The sequence below is a fragment of the Hyaena hyaena genome, unplaced genomic scaffold (genome assembly GCF_003009895.1).
Source record: "Hyaena hyaena isolate Hyena2069 unplaced genomic scaffold, ASM300989v1 scaffold_306, whole genome shotgun sequence".
Taxonomy (NCBI): Eukaryota; Metazoa; Chordata; class Mammalia; order Carnivora; family Hyaenidae; genus Hyaena; species Hyaena hyaena.
The window spans coordinates 1,061,599-1,077,350 of NW_024080935.1; the positions used below are offsets into that span (position 1 = coordinate 1,061,599).

General features: G+C 49.4%; 1 protein-coding gene across 1 annotated transcript; it reads right to left on the bottom strand.

Annotated features, from left to right (window-relative positions):
- Positions 1-299: 299 nt before the first annotated feature.
- KIF22 (kinesin family member 22) lies at positions 300-14,981 on the bottom strand. The gene is made up of 14 exons (XM_039247772.1): positions 14,892-14,981; positions 8,413-8,608; positions 6,343-6,470; positions 6,098-6,252; positions 5,656-5,865; positions 5,345-5,575; positions 4,852-5,005; positions 4,603-4,738; positions 2,636-2,804; positions 2,006-2,171; positions 1,576-1,643; positions 639-851; positions 469-528; positions 300-379 (listed from the first exon to the last, which is right to left on the bottom strand). Exons 1-14 carry the CDS (start codon positions 14,944-14,946, stop codon positions 332-334), a joined length of 1,989 nt encoding a protein of 662 aa, XP_039103703.1. The 5' UTR covers positions 14,947-14,981; the 3' UTR covers positions 300-331.
- Between the last annotated feature and the right edge of the window lie 771 nt (positions 14,982-15,752).

Genomic DNA, 15,752 nt, shown 5'->3' on the forward strand with positions numbered 1-15,752 from the left:
GCTGGAAGCGCGCGCCCGCCTAACGGTCGTCGTTCTGGAGCTTTCGCGCTAGTTTTTTGTTTCCTCTCGGCCACCGTCCTTCCTCTCCCATTCCAGCGGTTTATTTACAATCCTGCCCCGCTTCTTTCCTGCCTGTTCTTCCCAAAGATGGCGCCCAAAGAAGTTATGCGGCGGAGCTTGTGGCCCATCCCAAGGGCAATTATACCCCTGACCCCACCCCCGTAGTCCCAAGAATCAGGCTGAAGCACCGAAATAAAAACTGTATTTACACGACACGCAGTTATACGAGAATTTTTTTTAAAAATGGCAAAATGAGGAAAGGAGCCTGCAGTCAGGAGGGGTCGCAGCGATGACGCGCGGCGAGACCCAAGATGTTCGCCTGCAACACAGGAGGAAAGGGGAGAGCAGCGTTAGAGCTGGGGGCGGGGCACAGGCTGGGGAGAGGAGGGGGCCATGGTGTGGGCTCACCTTCAGGAATGACTCCATCTGTTTCCCGGATATGCCCTCCACGCGTTCCAGGTCCTCCACCTGGCAGGACAGCAGCGATGGGAAGGGGTGGGGGGTTGGGGGGGGTGAGTTGCCGCGCTTCTCCCCTGCCGCCCCCCATCCCAGGCCGCCCTGGCTGGGCCATTCATTACCTGGCTGAAGGGGCCGTGGAGCTCCCTCCAGCCCACGATGAGCTGGGCCTTCTTTTGGCCAATGCGCTGCAGGCTGCGCAGATCCCGGGCTGAACCTTCGTTCAGCAAATCTAATATTTTTTGGCGCCCATGGGCCAGTAGCTCTGGGTTGATCTGTAGCTCCCAGCAGTCCTCAGCCTTCTCCTCTGGCTCTGAGGCACCCAGGGACTCCAGCTATGAGGCAGGGGGAGGTGAGTGACAGAAACAGTTTGCTATTCAGCCCGTGGCATCAAACTGCTTTAGACTCCTCTGCCAAGGATAGGAACCTAACAGCAGCTACCTCCCCGCCCTCCCTAGCCTCTCTTTCCCTCCAGTATCTGTCCAGAAACGCTTCAATCCGGTCACCCTGTGGGCTGATTCTCATTTTATCTGACTTGTGAAAGAGTGGTGACTGCTGCCATAAAATAAATGGGTTAATGAATGTAAGGCACATAGTAAGCTCTTAAATCTCCAAAATAAGCTCTTTCACTCCTAGGAAAGAATACAGAAGGTACGCAATAAATGACACCCACGCCCCCAACATGTCACCTCAAGTTTTTAGTTAATTCTTGCAGTGTTGTTTCATTTCTTGAATGCTTACGTCATGCTTCCCTAAGTTGGCTCTTAAGTTTGTAAAGAGTGGGACGCAGGCTACACAACGTACCTAGCAAGTAGCGACTGACTGACCGAGGGTGAGAGCCATTAGGAAGAAAGGGAAGTAACAGGTGTTGGACACCCTCTCCAGTAGGTACATACTGTATTTTGTCCTAAATGCTCTGTGAGGTATTTCCGTATTCAGAGGGTAAACAGCTTGCAAATTGCTGATACTGCTTTGACTCCCTGGCTAGTGCTTTCCACTAGCGCTCACTACCCACCCTTCTCTGCTCTAAGTGTAGCTTAAGCCTCCAGCTGCTCTCACCTTTCTCTTCCGGCCTCTCTTCTTCAGGATATGGATCTCAGCATTTGGGGATGCTGCCTGCTCCTGAACTGAAGGCAAGAATTGTGAACCAGAATCATGGCAGAGGCTACTACTTCTCACCCTCCCTGGTGGCCACGTGGTTCTCCCATTTCTGATTCCCTGGGTCGGTCCCCTCCATCCCAAGTTAACCTCTTCTGTTGTTGTTTCCATGTGACCTTTCTTGTATTGGAAAGTAGTCTGTTGTTAGTGCATGGGAACATACTAAATGCCTGAGAACAGAACACCCATGCTCTGTTTCAGACTGTCCTTACCCCTTCCTGGGGCTGCAACATAGTGGGAGCACACAGACAACATGATGAAACTGCTCCAAACACCTCTTCTCTTTCCAAGTTCTGTTATCTGGCCCTCCTGGCCCCACAGCCAAACTTACTCAGTTGTAGGGGCATCACCACAGCCTTTTTGAGGGGCTTAGCTACTGTGACTGTGCGGCGTGCAAGCGGTCGGAGCACTGCAGGAGAGTTTTCTTTATCCTTTGGATCCACAGCCTCCTGGGCCAAAACCTTGGCTTCCAGTTCTTTTTGCTTCATCTTAAGCCTCTATTGGAAAGGATCAAGAAGACATGCGACCTAGAACCAACTTTTGGGCAGCTTGAAAGGCAGTGGGTTCGGAAAGGGAGTACAGGGCTCTGAGGCTGTCCAGCTGGGCAAAGACCAAGGAGAGAAGCCACCAGGAGACACCTGGAGCCCACTATAATGAAGGGCTTTCTAATGATCAGAGATGCTCAGAAGCGGACTGGGCCCTTTAGTGAAACTTAATTTGAGCTGGTGTTAGGAAATGACAAAACCTGACATTTGTTCCTTTTACCTGGATTTCCACCCCCCTCACTTCCTCACAGCCATGTTAAGAACATTCAAGCAAAAAGCTGAAGAGCAGGGATTCCCTGTGTTAGGTAAAAACTGGATGCTGGTCCAGCCTTTCAGTTGTCCTTCCCTATTTGAAGATCCTCAGATTGTTTCTCAAGGCCAGTAGGAATCCCAGCCCTCCCCTCCCCAACACTTACCTCAATCTCCAAATCTTTCTCTTCCATGGTCTTCATAAGCATCATCTGCTCTCGCCTCGGGGTGTTCAGCCCATGGGTTCCTTGGCTCCCCTGGGAGCCCAACAGACGGTCCAAGCTGAGGAGGCGCTCCAGCAGGGCTGGGTCCATGTTACTTAGCTTCTGTAGGGGGCTGAGCAGACAAAGGTCACTCTGCACCTACCTCTTCTCGCCCTCTCCACAGCAGCAGGATTCCCTTCGTTATGCCTTAAATTGGTGTATTCTGTGATTTCAGGTTCTGCTATTAAGTTGCTGGACAACACTGAGCAAGTCATCAGACTCTCTGGGTGCAGGGTCTTCGCCAGGTGAACAGGGATCAATCACTACTTGTCCAGGGAACATCTCAGGGATGCCAGGAGATCCGATGAGAACAAGTATTTACTGAACACCTGAGCTGTAAGTGTTCAGGCTCTAAGACACTGCTCTGCCCTATGGGCACTCACAGTCTAATGGGAAAGAAGAGACTGTGACATGGTGACAGCAAAGGCTGTGTGCCAGTTTATTTGGAGGAGCAGTTGGGGAAAGATCCACAGAGGAAGTCATCTTCAAGCAGGGCTCTGAAAGCCACTGCAGACCTCAAATGCCAAGCCTTCTTCCTATGGGCGGTGGGAAAGGCATAACTGCACTGGGTCCTAACTTAATCCGAGCATAATGCCTAACATTTGTTCCCACTGTCTGGAATTTTTTCCCTCACAATTATCATTCAAAAGTCAATTTGATACCACCTTTCTGATAAAACCCAGCCTGATTGTGTACCTTCTTTCCTATACTGTGAACTAGCTCCTCAAAGACAGGGACTGCACTGTTCTTTGTGTGCAAGAGCCTAGGAAGAGCAGGGTCAGAAAATATGGGCAAGTACTAGAAGTCATTTCTTCCTCCCTGCCTCTCACAGAAGCAGCCCCTCCTTTCTTATTGCACCCTGTACTACCTACCCTCCCTCAAATGATGATGTTCTAGTTCTTCTTTCCTTTAGGCCCTGAGGGCAAGGTCTGACTAGGTGATGTGTGCCATCTCTGATCTTTCCCGGGGTGCCTATCTGGCAGAGACTTTGCCTATTCACATGTGCGGGGGTGTACGTTTCTCTGAGTTTGTGCACATAGGATGGGACGGCTGACAAATAGCTTGAGACACACAAAATTGAGATGGGGTTCTAAGCAAGCAAGCACCTTCTTCTGTATGCCATCCATCCTCAACTACAGTAGCCTCCCAAGGGCGGAGTATGTACTAATCCTTGACCTCCTCAGGTCACCCCTGTTCACTAGTCTTCAGACTCACAGTTTAGAGAGACTTTGCTTGGGCTTGGGTAGAAACTGGGCAAAGATAAAACTGCCACTGGCTCCCTAGAGTTATTAGAAAGCTAGGCAAGACCACCAAACAGCAGTGACCTAAGGATTCGTACATAATGAGCCATGGGGCGGGACCATCAGAACCAAGGAGGGTGGCCATACACACACAGCAGGGACACGACTCTGGACTGAGGTTAGAAGCAAAGTTAGATAGCAACTGGCTCTTTGTAGAGTCCTGGAGACACTAGACTCTAACGCATAGACTGAAAGATCTGAGAGGGACATGGCTCTTCATCTCTTCCTTGTCTCTTGGCTTTGCGCTTATCCTCTAGACCTGAAAGACCGGATCCGGATTACTCCTTGAATCAGAAATAGCTGCCCCCAAATGTGAGGTTTTGCTGACTGCCTAAAGGGGTTGGAAAATGGAAAGAGAGGGGCTAGGAACTCAAGGAGGCTTCCTTCAGGCCCCGGGCAGCAGCCCCAAGGATAGAAATTGATCTTAGCACTTCAGTGAATTCAGTAGAGTAGGATTTGGGGTAAATTCCATGAGGACCAAGTTCACAGGCTGAACCCACTACTGCCCTGCACCCAACCCAGACACAAGATAACAGGGAATATACCCAAGGCCCCTCCCACTCTGCTCACCTGAATTTCTGAGAGGCAGAGGCTGGAGCTGCTGTAGGTTCAGGACTCCCAATCTCCTCTTCCTCAGGGCCTCGGGCTCTCTTTGCCTCTGATGGGCCTAGCAGTTCTTTCTGAGACAGTTTAACGGGTGCCAAGACTAGGAAAGATGTGGGGGGGAGGGTCAGCCTCTGTGCTGATGCTTGGCAGAGTCAGCAAATTCCCCAGCTGTCCATATCTGGCTTATCCACTCTTGCCAACCCCAGTCCTCACCACGAAGCTGCAGACTCTCATTGGTAAAAGGCCGGTTGATCACCTCCTTGGACCTGGCAGCAAAGTTGAGCGCAGAGACTGTATCTAGGTAGAAGCGCCTCTCAGGGGCAATGTTGGCAATGAGGATGCTGTGGGCTGAGCCACCCAGAGAATCCTGAGGGATGGGGATTGGGCAGGATAGGCAGATCAGAAGCCCCACATTTGCATTCCTTTTTTTTTTTTAATGTTTATTTATTTTGAGAGAAAGAGAGAGCAAGCTGGGCAGGGGCAGAGAGAGAGGGAGAGAGAATCCCAACAGGCTCTGTTGTTGTCAGCGGGGCTTGATCCCAGGAACTGTGAGATCAAGAGTTGGAGGCTCAACCAACTGGGCCACCCAGGCACCCCACCCCCACCCCACAACGTTTTCATTCCTTGACTTCTGGTCCCCACCCTCCCAGCACACCTGAGAACCTCCTTCTCCAGCCCCTTTTCACCCTGAGGTGGGTGGCCTGACCTGCAACAGGCGAGTGAGCTTGCTGTCCCGGTAAGGCACACGAGGGAGGCCCTGGTTCAATGCATCCACCACCTTGCCCAGTACAAAGAGGGAGGAGTTGATAGCTCCGCTTTCCTTCAACCGCAGACCCTTGTTACCCGTACGCCGGTTGTCCTCTGAACCAGCCAAGTCAATCAGGTAGAGTTTACCCTCCCGCTGGCGGAACGGGGCCAGACGTTCCTGCTGATCCACCTGGGGTTAAGAGCAAGGGCCCCCGACTTAGTTCAGGCTCTCGGGCCTTCCTGGGTCCTCACCCTGTCAGCGGGCCTCACCTTCACCAGGAGCACAGCGTGACTGCGGGAGGAGCGCTGGTTGAGCCGAGTGGCTCCTACGGTCCGGTTTCTACTGGCTGGCAGGAAGTGCCGCTCAAAATCAGCAAAGCTAGTGATGGGCTTCTGAGTGAGGCCCGGAATCAGGATGTTTCCTCGGCAGTCTTCTCGGATCACCAGGTCTCCTGAGGCAGGGTTCAAGAGGTCTAATACCTGTTGGAGCAGTAAGAGGTAGGGCCAGTTCTGCACATGCAGGCTGCTTACTTCCTGGGCATCGGTCTCCTTTTTCCTGCCAGGCTGTCAGAGCTGTACCATCTGCTACCTCAACCTCTTGTTTTCCTAGGTCTTGCCTCCTTGCTGGAGTAGAGCTTTATGCTCAAGAACTGGATCTTATTTTGACTTTTGTCTCTTCCCTCCCCAACCACAGTTGGGGGGTGGGGCTCACCTTTTCCTGGTAGATCTCTAAGTAGGACATAGAGACGGAGAGAGCCCATGGCCGGCCCTCGCTGCCCTCCTCCCTTGTGAGCTGCAGGAGGTCCATGAGAGCCCGGGGAATCACTCCGGGTTGCTCTGGGCTGCCCAGCATTGTGTGCGTCTTCCCTGGGGACAGAGTGGAGATTGCTGTGAGATCTTCCTCCCCGCTCTGAAGCCCTTTCTGACCCATGGCTGTTCCCTATCTGGGTCCCTCACCTGCCCCTGTGGGCCCATAGGCAAGCACACTGGCATTCTGCCCTTCCAGCAAGTGCCTCAAGATGGGCTGCACTGATCCCACATAGATGTCCTGCTGAGAGCTCCTCTCTCCATAGAAGGCATCAAACCTGCAGGCAGGAAAAATGGAGGGAAATCAGTGGAGGGTTTCATTCTCATCCAGATTTAGAGGGTAATACTAGCCACAGATTTAAAAGAGTCTCTATCCCTTTTCCTGCATAAAGGCCTTAGAAAGCACCCCCTGAACACCTGCCCCATTCCTGTCCCTGTACTGGTGTTAGAAATACAGAGATGAATCTGATGCCCTGATCTTGAGAGTTCTGTAGTCTGGTGGGATAGAAAGATACCCATACTTTGTCATGATTTAGGAAACGAAGAAGAGGACACACTAGAAAGAGTAAGTGATTCTGCCTGAGCAAAGAGGATTTTGCCAGAGAGAAAAGAGAAAGATATTCTACATATCAAAAGTAGCACACAGGGGTGTCTGGGTGGCTCAGTTCAGTGTCCGACTCTTATTTTTTTAATGTTTATTTTTTTTTAATTTTTGAGAGACAGAGAGAGACAGAGTGTGAGTGGGGTAGGGGGCAGAGAGAGAGAGAGAGAGAGGGAGACACAGAATCTGAAGCAGGCTCCAGGCTCTGAGCTGTCAGTGCAGAGCCCAATGCAGGGCCCGAACCCACGAACGGTGAGATCATGACCTGAGCCAAAGTTGGATGCCCAATTGACTGAGCCACCCCGGCACCCCAGTGTCCGACAATCTTGATTTCGGCTTAGGTCATGATCTTCACAGTTCGGGAGATCTCACTGACAGCAAGGGAGCCTGCTTGGGATCCTCTCTCTGCCCCTTCACCACTGGTGTTTTCTCTATCAAAATAAATAAAAATTAACAAAACTTAAAAAAAAAAATAGCACAGAGGAGGCATGGTGTGAAAGGGCAGGGCTTCCTGATCTTTTCCCCAACACACAAGGAAGCAATAAGTGTACATCACAGGGGAGCAGAGGATGCTGCCTCTGACTAGAAGAGACCCCCCTCAACTGCAGCCTACTCTGTGCTCTGGTAGAGAAGCAGTGGCTGAGGCCACAGCAGAGATTAGTGTTTTAAGTGGAGTGTAGCCTGTGTGGGGGGGAGTGAGGCTGGAAAGAAAACAAGTCAAATCGCCAAGGGCCTAGAGTGAGGTTGTCAAACTTCAGTAAAGAGCTGAATAATAAATATTTTAGGCTTGATGAGCCTTAGGATTCCTTTCGCAGATGTTCACCTCTGTCACTACAGAAAGCAGCCCGTAGACAGTATGCAAATGAACAAGTGTGGTTCTGTTCCAATAAATGTTTTATTACCAAAGAAGACACCTGGTCAGATTTGACCCACAGGCCATAGTTTGCCACCCCCTAGTCTAGAATGATAGGCCAAAGAGTCTCAACTTTCCACCTCCAGTGGGGTTTTTGTTTTTGTAATTTTTAATGTTTAATTTTGAGAGTGGGGAGAGGGGGTGGAGAGAGGGAGACACAGATTCCGAAGCAGGCTCCAGGCTCCGAGCTGTCAGCATAGAATCGGACAAACGGCGAGCTCATGACCTGAGCTGAAGTCAGATGCTCAACCAACTGAGCCACCCACACGCCCCTCCTGTGGGGTTTTAAAGTGGCTGCTCTTATGAGTTGTCTCCGGATGGCCTTCTCTCTCACATCGCTCAGCTGCAGTCTGGGCTAGCTGGCTGGCTGGCTGGCTGGTCTATGTCCCTCCCACCCTCCCCACACCGCCCTGATCCTAGCTGGGGCTCCCCTGGTCACCTTTGCTACTCCTTCCCCACTTTGTGCCCATTTCCCCCATGAGACTGTGAATAGTAACGTAAGTCTGGTTCAGCCTCCAGTTATTCCCCAAGTATCCAACAGAAGACTGGTCACAAGTAGGCAGCTATGAACATTTCTGAAAAACCAAATGAAGCTGTGCTAAGGAAGGTGGAAGGATCCTAAAAAAGGCACATCTGAGAAGCTGTCTGGGCAAGTGATAACGTGAGAGAGGAAAGGGAGAGGAGGGAAGAGTGGCCTGAACCTTACTGGTATTTGAGAGTCTCCTGGTGGTTCCTCCAGTTGGCAATCTCTAGTGAACAGCTGTCCAGGCCTCGCACACAAGGGGGATCACCTGCTCCAGCTGTCCCATCCACAAACGGTCGCAGCCTCACAGCCACCCTTACTCGAGCTGGGGGTGGCCGTCGGCCAGCCCCCACCTTGCTTAGCCGGCAGCGACCAGCTCCTAGAGGAGAGAAGGAAAGTTTTCAGGCACGAAATACCAGGGTAGCCCAGAAGCTGCAGGGGCCGGCTTTGCTGAGAGGTAACGAGTCTTGCAGGAAGAGATACTTGATGTGGCCAAGCTCTGATGGACGAATAGTGGCTTGCCCACCATTCCAGGCAGAAGGAATGGCATGTGCAAAAGCATGGTGGTGTGAAAGCACGGCCCCCTGGAGAACTGGTAAGGCGGGCCTCTGTGTTCTGTTAGGATGAGCAGGGAAGGGCAGGATGGAAGACAAAGATGAATCAGATACATGGTCTCAGGAGGAGTACGGTCAGGGGTGAAAGACATTACATACAGGTCAGGGACTGCAAACTGTATCATGTACTTAGCAAACATTAACATTTATTAGGCACCGTCTACATGCCAGGCACACTTTAATCTTCATGGTGTCCCTGAGGTAGGTTCTCTTAGTGCCATTTTACCAATGAAAAGGCTTATGGAGGTGCAGTAGCTCTTCTGAGCACCTCGGGAGCTTACACCTGGGGCCTCGTGGCCATTGCATCTTGTTTCATAGCCTACATTTTGTCTTTTTGCTCCTCAACAGAATAAGCAGAGCCTGAAAACAAAACAAAACCCCAGCATCTTAAGTAGACTAGAGACCCACATAACCTTGACAGAGGGGCATGGAAGATGGACTGGAGGCTAAGGTGGTGGGGACACCACAGGAGGGCCAGGGGCGAGAGCTCATTTTGAGGAAACTCCACCCTGTGTGGGGGTCCTCAAACTTGGTCCCATTTCCTTCCTTGCTCTACAATTAAGTCCAGTGGGGAGCAGACTGTCACGTTTACACAAATAACCCAGAAGCTCTTGTTACAATGCAGATTTTTCTTCCTTCCTGGAAGGAAGCCTGAGAGCCTGCATTTCTAACAAACTGCCAGATGATGTGGATGCTGGTGGTAGGACATGCTTCGGATTGCCAAGGTGTAGACCGGCATCTTACAGGGTTGTTGTGAGGATTAAAAGAGTTGACATTTGCCCCCCCACCCAAAATCAGTCAGTGAACTACCTGACTCTTCTGTGCCTCTATTTCTTTTTTTTTTTTATAATTTTTTTTATAGTTTATTTATTTTTGAGACAGAGAGACAGAGCATGAGTGGGGGAGGGGCAGAGAGAGACGGAGACACAGAATCTGAAATAGGCTCCAGGCTCTGAGTTGTCAGCACAGAGCCCGATGTGGGGCTTGAACCCACAAACCGTGAGATCTGACCTGAGCTGAAGTTGTATGCTTAACCAACTGAGCCACCCAGGTGCCCCGTGTGCTTCTATTTCTTACCTGAGGTTTACCACATACACTGCCCATGTGTGTTACATACACAAAACTGTTAATGCTGGTTTTCTCTTATTGGGGATTATGTGAGTTTCTCTGTTACCCAGTTTTGGGATTATGTGAGTTTCTTTTCTTTATTACCCAGTTATGGGATGTTCTAATGTTTGCATTTAAAAAAATAATAATAATAAATAAATAAATAACACTGGGGATGGACACCTTGGTTTGGAAGGGATAAGGCTGAGAGGCAGCTCAGTCCCTTTCTGCCCCAGCTCAGTTTGCAAAAGGCATTAATATGCAATCCTTCTCTGCTGTAAGCTTTCTGTTTAGTTTGCTTCCAATAATTAAAGTCCCTAAAAAAAAATAAAAGATTATATATATATATTTTTAAATCAGAAAACACAAGATAAAACTTTTTAAAAAACAGCCTGTTTTTGAGGGGGGCGTCTGGGCGGCTCGTCGTCATCTGACTCTTGATCTCAGCTCAGGCCCTGATCTCAGCGTCGTAAGTTCAAGCCCCATGATGGGCTCCACACTAGGCATGAAGACTACTTTAAAAAAAAAAAAAAAAAAAAAAAGCCTGTTTGGGGTGCCTGGCTGGCTCAGTCAGTAGAGCATGCGGCTCTTGATGCTAGGGTAGTGGAGTTCACACCCCACGCTGGATGTGGGTAGAGACTACTTAAAAAAAAAAATAAAAATTTAAGAACAAAGAGCCTCCTTATTTTTGTGAGGATTGAATGAGCTGAAAAATATCTTATGAGGAGGGTATTTCTCTATTTTATGTTGGAGGATATCACATGGTACCACATGGTACCTCACAGCTAACAGGAGAATTCTAACCTAGATCACTTCCAAAAATCTGCTTTCGGGGGGATGCCATATTGCCTATTATTGGGAAAGTTCTTGGCATCTCTGACTCTCTCCCTTTTGCTAGTGGTGGCAGCTTGTTGTCAGGGCCATGGGCTTCAGAGAAGGCAAGAGGCTGGTATGTGTGGCCAACACAGAAGCAGCAAGATGAGAAGGTGGACAGACTACCCCTGCTGAGAATCTTACGCATAAGCCATGCCCATAAGCCGATGGCCTACAAAACCTGGGTTTCCGCTCCCTCATCAGACAGACGAAGCCAGTAATACCACTTCTCACTCTACGGTTTTCAAGGCACTTGGGCGTCTAGTTTTCGCTTGATCCTCATGAATGCTGAAAGTCCATAGCAAGTCAAGAGAAACCTGCAGATGCACCAATGCAGATGAGAAAACTAAGGTGCAGAGAAGAGAAGGTTCACTGACTTGTCAGAAATGTGTGCAGGGGCTTCTTCTTGCCTATCTTTCCCAGGGTTTTGGGGAGAACAGAGAAAGTTGGCAGATACAGACACATTTAAGGAAGTTTAAGGGGAAGGGGAAGTCTGTGGTGATGTACTTGGGTCAGACAGAGCTGAATTTCAATTTTAGCTCTAACACTTGTTAGCTTGTGACGTGACCTTGGGCAAGGGACTTGACATCCAGGTGCTCTGGCTTTTTTTGTCTATAAAATGGGGTGGGGTAGGCCTTGGGGAGGCTTAATGAGAATTAAAAGAAGTAACACGTAAGATACCAATACAGTAACCAGCACAGTAAGTAGTTTCATTATTCAAGGTAAGATGCCTGGGTTCAAATTCCAGCTCTGCCACTTACAAGTAAAGGGGTACATGATGGTCTATTCCTGTGCCTCAGTTTCCACACTGGTAAAATGGGAATAAATATAAATACGTTCTAGCTGGGTTGTGAAGGCAATAAATAAGGTAATTCATGTGAAAGTACTCAGAATCGCATTTGGTACGTTGGTAAAAGCCTTAGTAAGTGTTTTATTTTATACTACTCATCTTTCATTTTCTAAATGTGGAAAGCTTAGTATAGAGAGGTTGGCTAACTTGCCTGTGGTCAACAGGTACCTAGTGACAGAGCTTCACACAAATGAAAGCCTAACTCTGAAGTTCATTTTATGCGTCTCCAGACCTTCCTGGCTCCTCATCTTTGTATCCCCATGGGGCTTGGAGTTAGAGACAAGTTCCACCTACCTAGCAGCTGGGTGTGCTTAGGAAGCCTTTGTCACCTTTACAAGCCTCAGTTTCTCTTTATAAAATAATAGCATCATGAGATTGTGAGAAGTCAAAGAAGGAATGTACATACATACAATGTTTAACACAGTGGGTGGCAGCAGGTACTCAGTAAATATTAGCTATTATTATTATTATTACACCTGCAATTCACTTCTACCCTCACCATTCAGCAGGGTCACTAATGACCTCCCTACTGCTAAATCTAGTGGACATGCCTGGTCCCCATTCTATTGGACTTCCCTCAATCTGCTTTCCTTTGAGAAATCTACTTTCCACTAGTTTCCGTGCCAGAGAGTTGAGGTGAACAGCTCTCTGCTCACTCCTTCTAAGTTTCTGCCAATCTTAAACGTTTTTTAACATTCTATCCTTTCTCTAGCCCAAGGTCACTCAACTTTGGCCCTAATATTTTGGGCTGCAGAATTCTTTGTAGTGGGGTTGTCCTGTGTCTAGCACATATATGCTAAACACACATGCCAGTAGCATCCTACGCACCAACCTCCCCACGGTTCTAAGGTACTTCAAACCCCACTTTTCCTAAATTGAACGCTCACCATCGCTCCCTTGCCACCTGGACCTCCTTCTATGCTTCCTAATGTAAATGAATGGAACCAACCCCAAAGACAGGAGTCTTCCTTAACACCAGCTTCTCTCTCACCTTCTACATCAGTTATTCAATAACATCTGTCAAATCTGCCCTTTTAGAGGAGCCCACTTCTCTGTATCCCCACTGCACAATCTTCGCCAAGGCAACCATCATCTCAACAGTCTCCCACATCGGTCTCTGTGCCTCCAGTCTCACTCCCCTCCAGTCGCTTTCTTTCTACTTCCTCCCTCCCTTCCTCCCTTGCACTTTAAGCTCTCAGCCACAATGACCTTCCTTCAGTTCCTACAACATGCCCCGTTTTCTCATACCTTGGGGCCCTTGCACGTTATCCTCTCTCCTGGGAATATCTTCTTTCTCACTCTCTCCCCTATGTGACTGAGGTAAATACACCTTACTTCCTCTAAAACAAAACAAAACAAAAAACAAAATAAAACAAAACAAATCCTTCTTCTGTAAAATTACTGCCCCGCTAAGTTGTATCCATGGCTCTCTGGCTCCTCCATCCAAGCACTCATCACACTCCACTGTATCTGCAGATCTGTCTTTCTGCTCCATCTAACTGTGAACTCAAGTGACAACAAGTCTTACTCTGATCACTTACATATCCTCAGTGCCTGGCACAGAGTAGTTCTCAAGGATTATTTGCTGATCAAATTAAGTTTTGGTGAATGAACATGAAGCATCAGCTTGTTTTGTTTCCTGTTTTCTTTATAAAAGTGGTTCACTGCCATTCCTGTCCCAAAGCTCACAGTCCAAGAGAGAAGGAAAGGAGAGGCACACGTATACAACTGCTTATAGTACAAGAGTCTATCCCTTTTATCATAAAAGCAACTTTAAGGTTGGGGAAGGCTAGCATTTATTTTTTCTGATTTCCTCCCTCCCACAATTTCCCAATGTCATTTGGCTTAACTCTTATTGATGAGGAAATTGAGCCAAAGACAGCGTCGCTGGCCTCTTTATACAGCATAAATAAATTACTTGGTGGTCTTTTCATCCAGCCAAGGCCTGGTAAACTCCTATCCAACCTTTGAAACCCACTTCAAATATCACTTCCTTCATCAGGTCCTCCCAGAATATACAAGGGTTTACTTACTTCAGATTTTGCACTCTCTACAGCAGTTTATACATAGCTCTCATTGCTTTTCATGATAGCATATATTTACACGATTAGCTACTGAAACAGATTATAAGCTCGTCTGGGGAAGGGTCAATATTCATTCAAGCATTTTTACTGTCTCTACTATGTACCAGACACAGTGAGTGTCGGAAAAGTGAGGAGAGGAAGGCTGTGCTCCGAAGGCAGGAATATCATGTGCTTATGCATAATGGTTAAGAGAAGAGGCTTTTAGAGTAGGACTGCCTGAGAATTCAGACCCCAGTATTTACTAGTTGTGTTAACTTCGAGCAAGCTACTTAACCCATCTATGCCTCAGTTTCCTCATCTGTAGAACAGGGACAATAACAGCCAACCACCTCCTAGCATTGTGTAGCAATTAAATGATTCATCACATTAAGTGCTTGTGACTGTGCCTGGCACCTAGCAAGGGCTCAACATGTGTTTGACATTCGGCTAGAGAGCTTTGTTTCTCCACGGGGCCTGAGAAGCAGCAGGGGACTCAAATCAGTTACTATGGTCTCTACCACAATCAATGACCAGAATTCAGTGGAGAGGAAGAGCGCAGAGACATATGTAAACAAATATTCACATACAAGATTCGTAATGTCCCAACAGTCTTTCCAACCCTAAAATAGCACTGACCTCCACAGCTAGAGGGGAAGGAAACAATCCCTTATTTCCCTTATCTGTGATCTGGGCACATCTTCTGCTGTCAACAACTCTCACCCAGCTGCTGTGCCTTGGCCTGCCCTCCAGCATCTCCCAGGGTTCTCCGCTCACCCAAACAGCACGTCAGACACAGAACCCTCCCCCGCAAAACGCGCATCCAACTCTTGTTTTGTCCCTACGGGGGTAACTGTCCCCATTCTACAAAGAAACTGAAGCTCACAGAGGAAAAGGGCGCTAGGCTCCAACAAAGCTCCAGTATCGGAACCGGATGTCTTACCACGGTCAACCGACCCGCACGGAGAGCTGGAAATAAGTGAGAAGGAAAGAGCGAGGGTGGGGTGACCAGCTCGGGACTCCCATCTTCCCCTCCCCGCCCCCGCGCCATTTTGGCCTCTCGCAGACAACCCGCGGAAGCCGGACCGTCCGAACCGCGGACTCCAGCACATTACTCCACCAGGCCCCAAACTTCGGCGCCGGGCGGGGTTCGCATACCTGAGTTCGCCGCCATGCCGCGTCGCCTCAGCTGCGCGGTACCCCCCGCGTCCATTCCGTTCCCTCCGCTGGCCCGCCTCTCCTATTCGAATTTCCCGGTGCCCCGCCCCCTGCCTTGGCTTCCACCAATCACGGCTACTCGCTGCCGGAAGCCCCTGCGGGTGGTTCGGAAAGATCCCGCCCTCTAGGGCGCGCCTCAGGTGCTGCAAGAAAGTTTCCCCCGGCGGAGGACGCATGCGCACAAAGTGGCTACCCAGCTGTGGACACCCCGGTGCGCGCTCTGGCTTGAACTCGCGCCGGAGGCTTGGGCGGTGGTGGCTGTCGGAGGAGCTGCTGAGCGCCGCTGGGCGCTGGACTCGGTGTACTGTCTGGCTTTCGGGTTTCGAGGCCTAGATTTGCGTAAGTGCAGACTTTTCGCCTCGTTTCCCCATCAACCACGAATTTTGGTACTAATCAACCAGGCAGTGATCGAAGGCACTTAATCGATTTACCCCCCGATTTCCCTGAATTGAATACAATTTTCGCTGTTTTAGTGGCAGAAGAGGTGATTATATGAAAAAGGGAGACGTGTGTGGAAGCGGGTTATTCAAAGTGAGTTTCACTTTCTGCAGTTTCTTACCTGGGCTTGTTTCGCTCCCTGTGGGGCGGGGGTCGTTTTGTGGGTTCTCGGACTTGAACTTAGTGCCAGGCGACGGTACTTTACCGTCTGGTCACTGCTGTAGGTCTGGGCCACACTATGTGGATTGTAGACAGTCACGTTGCACTTCCCTCTTGCTGAGCCCAGATCACCATGCAGATGCCAGGTGACAGGTCTCCTCTTTTGTTAAATCTGCGCTGGGGAGACCAGGGGAGACCAGCTCG